Genomic DNA, 10,927 nt, shown 5'->3' with positions numbered 1-10,927 from the left:
GAAATTCGGGGATCACGTTGCCCAAAAATTCCTGTTTCTAAATATTGCGAGAAAGTATAGGGAAGGCGCGCGGTAAATATATACATTCTATACACATGTAGAACACAATATCGGATACACTTGGGCACTTTGTTGCATGAATATTCGGGCTCATCGCAGTCAAATAGAATACTCAGGCACCTCGTTGAATGGGCAAATGTACAGGTGTTTAGGCACTTTTGAAATCATCCTGGTTTGAAATGTTGCGAGCAAGCGGAGCGAGTAAGAAAGAAAGACACATTATTTTCTTTAACATGTTATCTCCTCATGCAAATACAGAGCGGTTTTTAACACTTTTGTCTAATTTTTGTGTAAATAACTTAGTTTTTCTCACAGCACCCCTAAAGATATTTTGCACTCTCTCTGGGTGCGTTTATTGGGTCTTGCCACTAGATATGTACATATCGTACCCCATTATCATACCCCACTATTGAACCCCACTATACGAAAGTGATTTGCGGGATGTCGTGTTTATCTTCTCTTCACGATTTAAAATAAAGGCCTTGTGTCTGCGCAGCTGTTTTGACCCGGGAAGCAGACAGTTTCTCGGAGGTCAACTACACACACACACATGCTTATACACAAGACATGGTGCGCGCTAGCCTCCGAACCGGAAATTAACCTGGGTGGTCCGATTTGTATGTGGGGTTCAAAACAGCTTTGCGTTTATCATCTCTCAGAAACGTGATTCTGGCTGTATGTCACATTCAAAACACACCTTTATGCGTCTTTAGATATGCCCATATCTAAAGACCTTTGAAAAAGGCGTTGCGTTTATCACCTTCTAAATTTGCCGGAAAGACGTTTGAGAAACCTGATCCTAGCCAAAAATTTGGTCAATAAACGCACCGTCTGTTAACAAGGAATAAAGAGCGCCGTCTACGTTTATCCAATGAAATCACTTTGAAAGCTTTGGTACGAGGCCTTCATGTAAAGATAGCTGAGCGTATGAAATCGAGTAATTGTTGCCTGTAAATCTATAACAAAAATTGGAAGCCACGCTATTTCACCCCAACGCTGAAGCAAAGACACCTTATTGTATTTTCATGTAATGAATAGTAATAATAATTACAATAGTGATAACAATAGTAGTAGTAGTAATACTAATGATGATTATAATAATAACAATGATAATAATACTAATGATGATTATAATAATAACAATGATAATAATACTAATAATAATACTAATGATATCAATAAATATTAATAATAATAATAATGATAACAATGATAATACTAGTAATAATAATATAATAATATGAATAATCATTAAAATGGTAATTACTACTACAGGTACTTCTACTACTACTACTACTACTACTACTACTTCAACTACTAAAGTTGAGTTCTGGTCATACGATTGCATTGTGAGTTGATCATGTAGCATATAAGTATTGGTGTGTACTGCAAGGTTCTGGAGTCATCAAAATGAAAGGAAATTTTGCCTAGTCTTGGTAAAGGAACAAGCACTGTGCACATACAGATGTATATGGGACTACACAAACACGTGGCGGCGTAAACATCGGGCCTCATTTTTTTTAAAGTTACTCGTCATATTTAGCATATGAAGGCATTTGAAGAGCCATGCTTTTCACGGAACTTTTCTTTAAAATGTTCTTCCACACTTGCATAATAAAAATGATAACGCTCAAAATTATTTGTCACCTCTCCCCAAGACGCAACCTTCTCTTTAAGTAGCCATATATCATCTCTCTCTCTCTCTCTCTCTCTCTCTCTCTCTCTCTCTCTCTTCTATTTAACTCTTGTAGTGCCAGAGGTGCAAATATGTACCAAATAATACACACAATGCCCATAGACTACCAATCTCCTTGGCAACATAAGAATTAACACGTGTGTCAATGGTGTACCGAATTACTCGTGTGATCCATTCGTCTTCAGCAATGGCTCATATTGTCGTGTTCTTCCAGGGTGGTTATCAGGGCGTGGCTGTTGCCTTGGTGATGTGTCATTGACTGGCTTCTCTGGAGTTACCTGGTCGTCTGCTTTTAGAGCATGTCTTAGTATACTGAAACAAAGAACACACAAATCATATGAAAACCAATAAGTTAACTTGAATTTTATCACCTAGGAGCAAGGCGACTGAGTACATTTACTAATAAACCAAATCGTTTAACCAATACCTGAGCATATGAAACAAGGGCAAATTTTAATCGCGATTGAGCCAGGGCTTCCTTTAAACTGCTAATTACATGCCAATTACCTACCATAAAACCTTACTTATACATTATTGTAGTGCTCATTAAACATACCATGCAAATATTTACCATCACCGGAACTCAAGATTATGATAGTAACACTAAATTTTATTTATAAAATATCCGATTGAAAAAGGCTACACCTGGAAACTAGGCAGGACGTTGTCATGGATGCATGTATACACATGTTGTCAAGCAGAATTTTAGACATGAGATGACAGAATGAAAATGAAAGAATTAAAAAGCTAGTTTTAACGGACGATTGATATTAAAAACGTTGATCAATATGCCGATGATAGTGGGTTGGTATGAATACCCACTGTCTGTGGTTTAATCAATAGAGATGAATTGAATAATCACGAGAGTGATGCGTGAGCACGTCATACAGCGTGTTTGGTTGCTATGAGGAAAATAAAAAGAGCAACTGGTCACATAATGATAACAAGAGAAGTGGAAACAGATTATTAAAAATGGAAACGGGTAGGGGTTGAAGAGAGAGAGAGAGAGAGAGAAGGTGAGAGAAGGAGAGGGAGAAAGTAGATATTGAGAGAGAGAGAGAGAGAGAGAGAGAGAGATAGAAAGTGAAAGATAAAGATAGATAGGGAGCGAGAGAGAGAGAGAGAGATAGAAAGAGACAGACATACAGGCAGACAGACAGAGACAGAGGACTTCGATAAAGAGAAGAGAGAGGTAGAGAAGGGGATTGAGAGTGGAAGAGAGGGACAAATTTAGATGGTAATGAAACAAACAAAATAATATCGAAAAACATTAATAAGAAATGAAATCAACACACGGATCTACAAACTAATTATATAAATGATATATTGCACACCATATAAATCCAATGAAGAAAAAAAAATCATTCATAAAAAGGAATTGCCGCAATGGATGGGTGCTTTGAAACCCGTGTGTAAACCGGGATTTGCCAAAATAATCGATGGTGAGGGCGCCCTATTAAACCTTTACATCCACTACTGCTGTTACCTGTACATGCAAAAGGATACTACACATTTAAAGGTACTATATCCCATTTGCAGGTCAAAAAATGAAAAAGTTAAATTCCAACTGCATTTGAAAGATAATACTAATTTAGAACTTCCCTAAAAAGTGGGGCTTGAAAATGTCTTCAAGTGGGAAAATAACGACTAATAATAATGATAATATAGTTGTCAAATCGACTTTAGGGCTATACCAAAAGTAATAGTCTTGATTTTCAGACAATTGTACCGAATGGTCATACGTTTTATGCTGCGCAAAGATTCAATCAGTTTAATCTCGGCCATCACAAGAAGTGGGTTATTGATGTAGACAAATGCTCATGTACCCTTTACAACTCTTTTCATGTATGTTATCGCCAAAGAAGACAAAAAGCCAGTCAGTCACTCAATAGTGTCTGACAGTGAAGTCTAGCAAGTAAACGGGTTTCCTTGCATAATTTGATTATGAGGACACTGCTAACGTTTAAATTTCACAGACAGGACATACATGTCATATTCATAATTCCTGCAAAGTTCTACAGAATTTGAGGTTGGCTGCAAAAGGGACATAGTACCTTTAAGGTAGCGGATCGAAAATAACTAATATACTGTATATATCATTTTTGTGATCCTCATGATGTATTATCTCAAAGTTGTTTGTATTAAGTACGATTTCAATATAAATCAACTTAAGTCACTCAGCGGTGACCTTGAAAATCTCTAACGAATCGTCATAAATGTTACTGTCATTAATCATTTGTCTTATCATAACAAAAGAACATTATTTTAATCGTATTCTAATGGAGTACATCCAGCGCTAAATGACTAATTTCAGTGTTATTTTGATAATTTCATTAACCGCCAAGAAGCTGAAACTAATTATCTGTAATTTGTGTAAATATAATTTCATCGCCTTTGCATTATAATCATTATTATACTACGTCCATGTACGGTTATATTAAAGGTCATCTGTACTAGTTTGGCTAGGAAGGATTAGACCGCCCAGGAATGTCACTGACAGGTGGCTATCTCATCAACTCAGCTCTCAATTTACATTAACAAAAGAGGATCATGGGGGACCAATTATGGTCACTGATTAGGCATTGTTTTCTCTATAGAGGGAGCATGTAGCTACAAGTAGTACAGTGGGGCTTTAAGAAATCTGTAAGACAATACCAATATTCTCATAATCGCATTCCTTCATGAAAAGGGGGCTTTGTCATACTTACTCCGCTATGGATATGTGAAAGCATGGATGAAATAAATGAACATTATTGTGTTAGGAATCATGGTAATACAATTAATTCGTAATAAAAGTATGAAATGAGCATGCCGGCGGAATTCATTTCACATGAATGGGTGCTTTTTTATGTTAAAGCCCCTCTGCACTATTTTGGCCAGGAGGAATTAGATCTCCCAGCTTGGTCACTGACAGGTGGTTATCTCATTAAATGGCGACCAATGGTCACCGATCATGCATGTTTGCTATAAAGAGGGCGCAAGTAGTGCAGTGTGGCATTAATACGGTTCTATATTCTAGACAAAAATGAATGATACTAGCCGCGTTGACCGGTCGATGTCAGGAGAAATAACTGTTAGACACCTCTTTTACATTGCATGCATGTTAACACAAACAAATTATAGAAGATTGGTTTTATTGATAACAGTTAGCATTTCTATGACTCTTCTTTTCACCAGGCAGACAATTTCCGCGTTAAAGATAAAAAAATGCTTCCATTTTGTGAAAAAGGCCAAAATAATTCCTAAACTTCTGGTATATATAATAAATATAATAGAATTGGCTGAAAGCATACAGTGTTTTGGAATATTTACATTTTTTCCCAATATGCTCTGAATGTCCGTTTGTTCTGTAGTCCCCGGCATCTTCAAGAGAGCTTCCCGAATCATCTGATAATATATCATCCTCGTCATCATCCTCGTCATCATCTTCGTCATCATCCACTGCTTCATTCTGCATATCATCAAGGGAAAAGGGCAAAGTAGGAATTCAAAAGAAGGGACTTATTTGTGAAGAGGTTTATTATTTGTTCTACGCTCACTTAATCAGAGAGCACTTGGAGACTTAAGGAAAACAAAATTCTAGACATTGGGAATTGGACAAGCTATGAAACAGTCGTTACTGCATCCTACCATGCATTTTGACAAAATCATTTATGTACTCTCTCTTGATATCCTTATAATAATCTACACGATCCATCATTACAGTCTAATAAGGGAGTTTACAGATACAATCTGCGCATGGGCAGATAAAGGTAATTTGTACCAAAATGGTAAAACCCACAGAGATGAATACTGGATATGCGCTCATGAAAGTTATGTAACATTATTCATTTATGCACCAACGGTACATTCTATGATACGCAGGTGGAAGTATTCTTTTCAAGAGGTTAAACAAAGGGTATTCATGAAGCACATCTAGGACTTTGGCAGTTAGGATGCTCAAAGTGGAACTTCTCCATGTGTAAAAGATCTGTGGATATTTGGGGTCATTTGTACCATGTGCTATCTGTAAACTCCCTTATTCATACATTCGTAAGCAGGCAGCAGTGTTTTCTTTTAATAGCTTCAATGAAACTATGAATAAAAAGAAAAACGATAAAAAACAAACCTCCTTAACATTTTAAGAAATTGATAACGTCGAACTGAAAAGGTGAGTCAAGTGGCACTTGATATCAATCATTTAACAAAACTATTTAAATAAAACCAATCAATACACAATATCTCTCTCAGTTATAGAATCCTGGAGAACCTATGCTACACCCAACCTGGAAGACAAAAACAAACAAAAAAGAAACTGAAACAAAAATGAGAAAAAAGAATAGCGCCAGACTGGAAACAAAGGGAAACGAAATCAAAACGATTATGTAACATTTGCTTTCATATGAAATATTATAACCATTGATCAAATAATAATAATAATAATGATAATAACAATAACTGAACTTATATAGCATCTTTTCCAGTGGATACAGGGCGTCTTCCCTTGGTCTATCTAGTGTATTGTAAAATTAAAGTAAACATTAACAGTGAAGCCATGGTATTATAATGGCATTCATATTGATATAAAAATAAAAGATATGACCTTTGGCTTGCACCGACCTTATTTGAGGTGCTGCGTTCCTTGAAATATCTGTGGATGCTGATTGGTCCTCTGCGGCATACTTGAATGGGTGGATAGACCAATGGGTTTCCTTCTAGGTTAGACGAGTGATCGTGATCACCCCAATCCAACCTTGCCAGTCTCCCAACACCACGTGGTAACGTAGTCAGTTTGTTCATGCCCAGCCACAGATTGCTGAGCCTGGTGCAACGACCGATGGATTCTGGCAGCGTGTCGAGAAGGTTGTAGAAGAGTAAGAGTGTCTCAAGATTGTTCAGCTTACCTATGAGATCTGAAAGCACCATGATCTTATTGTCGCTCATATCGAGGAATTCGAGTTGTTTCAAGGCGAAGATAGGTTCTGGGACGTCCTCAAAGTAGTTGTTGGCGAGATGTAGGCTCTTTAGTTGCTTGAGGTCTTGGAATTCAACCGGAAGTGATGTCAAGAGATTGTTGCTAAGGACCAACCGCTCTAGCTGGACCAACTGACATAAAGCAGGATGCACATCTGTCAGTTCATTTGTATCTAGACACAATATTCGCAGATTAACAAGTCGTACAATATCTTTCGGCACAGAAGGCAGCTGAAAAAACAAACAAGACCTCCGGTCGGGACTTAGTGTTAGATATTCAAGATCGGTTAATTCAAACAGTCCCCGTGGAAGATCCTCCAATTCCCTGCCTCCGAGTTTAAGTCTTCTGAAGCCATAAGTAGGGTCGACATCAGTAAGAAGACGGAGCTTACCAACTGTTAACGACTGTTTTTTTCTAGGAGTGAAGGCAGTCGACATCGTCACCAGACTATCTGTCAATAAAAAGTTAAACCAGATAAACAACTCAATGACCTTACAACTTCATGTGGTCTTCACTTAGAAAGTAACCTTTCTCGGTTTTCATTTTTTAAGAGTTAGGTTTATAAGTTAATATTTCTGTTAAAATGAACGTATTTCCACTTACTTTTGATTTGGTGATGACTGAAGAACGGCATGAGAAATTCGTGAACAACATGTTTTTATTTTCAGAAAGCCCTAATTGTTAGTATGCACCTTTTTCATATCTATCCAAAACATGACAAACAAGTTATGATACTGATTCGTGACTGGTGTATTGACGGAAAGGTGTATTTGAAAAAATACCGATCTCATTTCTACAACAACGTAACACACCTCCGGCATTTCCACAATAAATAATTGATGTCTTATTAATTATTCATCACGTCTTTTTATTTTCGCACATGCAGATGTATTACCAATATAGAGAGCTCATAAACCCTTAACATAAATGAACTGATTCAGAATTGAATTTATTTTTTTCACGGTAAAACTCACATCAGCCTAAAAAGACTTAGTGTTAAAAACATAAAACATATCATCTAGACACCAACTTAGATATAGAACATAGCAGAAATGACTTAAGGATTGCATAATATGGAACCAAATGCAGAGAGAAAGCTAATGCACAAAACGAATTACAAACATAAACATATTTGGTATAAAACGTGTCAAAAATAATGGATAAGGAACAACAAAATTAAATTAAAGAGCTAAAATATCAAATAAAAATGACAAACATAAAGATATATGATATAAAAGTGTCATATGAATAAATAACGAACATCAAAATAAAAGTAAAAATTTCAAGTAATAAATTAAAAATAACAAACAAAGAAATATGATATAATAAGTGTCATTTGAATAGATGGGGATAGGAAAAGTGTAAAATAGGGAAGGATGAGAAAAGAAAAAGGAAAGAGAGAAAGAATGTGAGGACAGAAAATCACAAAGAAACAAATAAACATAGCTCCTGGGGTGCAAGGGGACACAGTCCCCCCCCCCCCCCCACATGCACACACACACTTTTCAAGTATTCCATAAGTGCTCCTTTTTATGTAGTCAAAGTGCCCCTTTTTCTTTCTAGTAAGTGCCCCATTCCCTTATCATAGGTGCCCCCTTTTCAAATTACCATATGGGTACATGTAACTGAGCAGTTTTTAATATAAGTTGTTTCATTTACGAAATGTAAAGTGTAATTTTACCATTCCTTGTTGCCACTCAGTATTCAATTTCCTTTTTAGTATTCATATAAAGCATTAAAGCCTTGAATATTGGGGAAATGCTTATAATGATAGTATTTTAATAAAAGAAACAATTAGGTTACACATTTATTTTCCAAACATATGGGATTCATGGATGTATTACTGTTTCGGTCGATCACTTGATACTATATTGGATTTACTATGTCACATTCAATAAAAAGATCTCTAAAAGAATAAGAAAGCTCACCAACCATTTCCCACCTTTTAATAACAGATGGAAACACATCAGAAATGAATCACTGAATAAGCCACATATTCAGATACATTCATATTTTTTCTGCAATCGTACATTCTTATATTTTCTGCAATCCGATCGTACATGCATATCGAAATCCAATACGTACCGTGCTCGCTTTTCCCACGCAGAGGCTGAACCGAACCTGTTTAATCGTTAGTAACAGGCCGAGTCGTTCGGACGCTTAACACACCGCAGTTAGGAGCACAAGGAAAAATTAATTCAAAGAATATGAATGATTTTGGCGCCCGAACAGTAGCCTCAATCGCTGGCTAGGTGCAGATATTCATATTGCTTGATTCCGTCGTCACCTTACAACATATGACAGCGTCTTGTTACCATAGCGACAGTCGATTGGACAATAACTTATTTCCTAGTTTAGCATTCAGATTTCCTGTAATGTATTGCACTCCATTCATTGTGTTTATTGGTACAAAGCAAATTTGCTAGACTGCTAGCCTCGTTCAATCCACTTAGACTGATAATAGATTGATTACAACCGATTAATTGGCCACTGAAATGTGTTTCGAATAACCATGATACGTGCTCGACATGATTATGCCGACATAATGAGATGTGATGGATAATGCGTATATGATTACACCACTCAATTTAAATATATATTGGATTAATTTCTTTAGATGGTCAATTTTAAGCATGCTGTGTTTATGTGGTGACAGTGGTGGTTATTTTTAACCTGACTGCTAAGAAAGCATAAATAATTGTTAATAAGCAACCAGTATCACTTGTAGTAAATTGGAATGTATACATTATGAACTTAACTATTTGATCATGATTTCTCTCCGATGTAGACTGTACACGATAAACTCGGATGCTTCCCCCCCCCCCCCCCCCCCCCCCCCCCATAGTGATTCATTATGGTAATAATTGTACTTTTAGAATTGAATATTTATTATCCCTCAAGAGTATTGGTGGATTCCAATGATCATGAATTAATTGATATAAGATAATGGTCTTGAAGAGAACTATTAATCATAGATCGAATTGATTTGTAAGAAGACTGGTTTAGTGTGTGTTTTTAACGCAAGCAAACATGGACCCTGGCAACTTGACGATAGGCTTCGTGAGCATACGAGGAACTGTGTTTACATTCGCTCTTATTCAATCAAATGAAGCCTCTCTGTCTACAGAGCTAGAGATGTATGTTTGATTATAGCAATACTATACAGAAGCTGCGAATGCATGTAATGTGTGTAGGAGTGCAACAAAGGATTGATGTTGAGTCTCATCCACAGCTAAGCGCGGTACACATTAGGGACTTTTAGATTTGCACGTCGACATAATGGACAGCTACGTGTGACGTCCTTTTAAGGCAATGTGACGTCCTTTTAAAGCACTGACAGTGCCGTCCTTTGGCAGTGCCTTAAAAGGACGTCACACTAGCAGTCCACTATTATGTCGACGTGCAAATCTAAAAGTACCTATTGTCTTTCAGTTTCGAGTGGTTGAAAGTCTGCCATACTTACATAATGGACCCTACCACATATGCCTACACCAATGACTTTGATCTCTCCTGAGAGGGAGAATAGACCATTCTCGTAATGTAACTATTTTTTTTTTACTTTATTGCCTCGATATTAATTATTTCATTAACCTGTTACGAATAATTGTATTTCAATATCAGAATGCAAATTGCATGTATTACGTGTTTTAAGCTATAATGTTTGTCCTACCTAGCAACAAGTAATGTATGCAATTTAAATTCTGACTGTTCGGATGCATTTATTTTTAATAGGTGAATGGAATAATTAGTATCGAGGCGCTTCACAAAGGCATGTGCATGGAGTTGATTACATTTAATACGAAAATGGCATATTGCAGGGTGAGGCGAAGAGAGAGAGAGAGAGAGAGTGTGAGAGCGTGGGAGGGACGGGCAATTAAACAGACGAGCGAATGGCGAGAACATGAATGAAAGAGAGAGAGAGAGAGAGAGAGAGAGAGAAAGAGAGAGAGAGAGAGAGAGAGAGAGAGAGAGAGAGAGAGAGAGAGAGAGAGGGGGGGGGGGGGGAGAGAGAGAGGGGGAAAGAGAGAGAAAGAGAAGATAATGAGAGCGCCTCGATTACCATGATTAGCTGGCAAACAAAACCAAATGATTAATTTTTTGTACATCAATGAGTGGTTGAGCGCGGTCGAGAGCGCAAAATACTCGGTTAAATTAATCTACAATATTTCCCAACAAAGTATATGGAGAGGTATTAAACGTGTTTTCTTCGCATAATA

At 36.9% G+C, this 10,927-nt stretch overlaps 1 protein-coding gene across 1 annotated transcript; it reads right to left on the bottom strand.

Annotated features, from left to right (window-relative positions):
* Positions 1-1,892: 1,892 nt before the first annotated feature.
* On the bottom strand, positions 1,893-9,130 carry LOC100888805 (malignant fibrous histiocytoma-amplified sequence 1 homolog). The gene is made up of 4 exons (XM_030983454.1): positions 8,796-9,130; positions 6,356-7,161; positions 5,069-5,207; positions 1,893-2,068 (listed from the first exon to the last, which is right to left on the bottom strand). Exons 2-4 carry the CDS (start codon positions 7,145-7,147, stop codon positions 2,061-2,063), a joined length of 939 nt encoding a protein of 312 aa, XP_030839314.1. The 5' UTR covers positions 7,148-7,161; positions 8,796-9,130; the 3' UTR covers positions 1,893-2,060.
* Positions 9,131-10,927: the final 1,797 nt, after the last annotated feature.

This window comes from Strongylocentrotus purpuratus, unplaced genomic scaffold, assembly GCF_000002235.5.
Source record: "Strongylocentrotus purpuratus isolate Spur 01 unplaced genomic scaffold, Spur_5.0 spur5_scaffold_13, whole genome shotgun sequence".
Lineage (NCBI taxonomy): Eukaryota > Metazoa > Echinodermata > Echinoidea > Camarodonta > Strongylocentrotidae > Strongylocentrotus > Strongylocentrotus purpuratus.
The sequence above is the reverse complement of the archived record's forward strand: the minus strand, read 5'-3'. Positions and strand labels throughout refer to the sequence as shown.

What these genes read in the sequence shown, in the direction of transcription:
- LOC100888805 (XM_030983454.1), bottom strand. Translation starts at nt 7,147, where the DNA reads ATGTCGACTGCCTTCACTCCTAGAAAAAAACAGTCGTTAACAGTTGGT. An exon ending in AACGCAGCACCTCAAATAAG is followed by an intron (nt 5,208 to 6,355) that starts GTCGGTGCAAGC and finishes GATGATATGCAG; the next exon opens with AATGAAGCAGTGGATGATGA.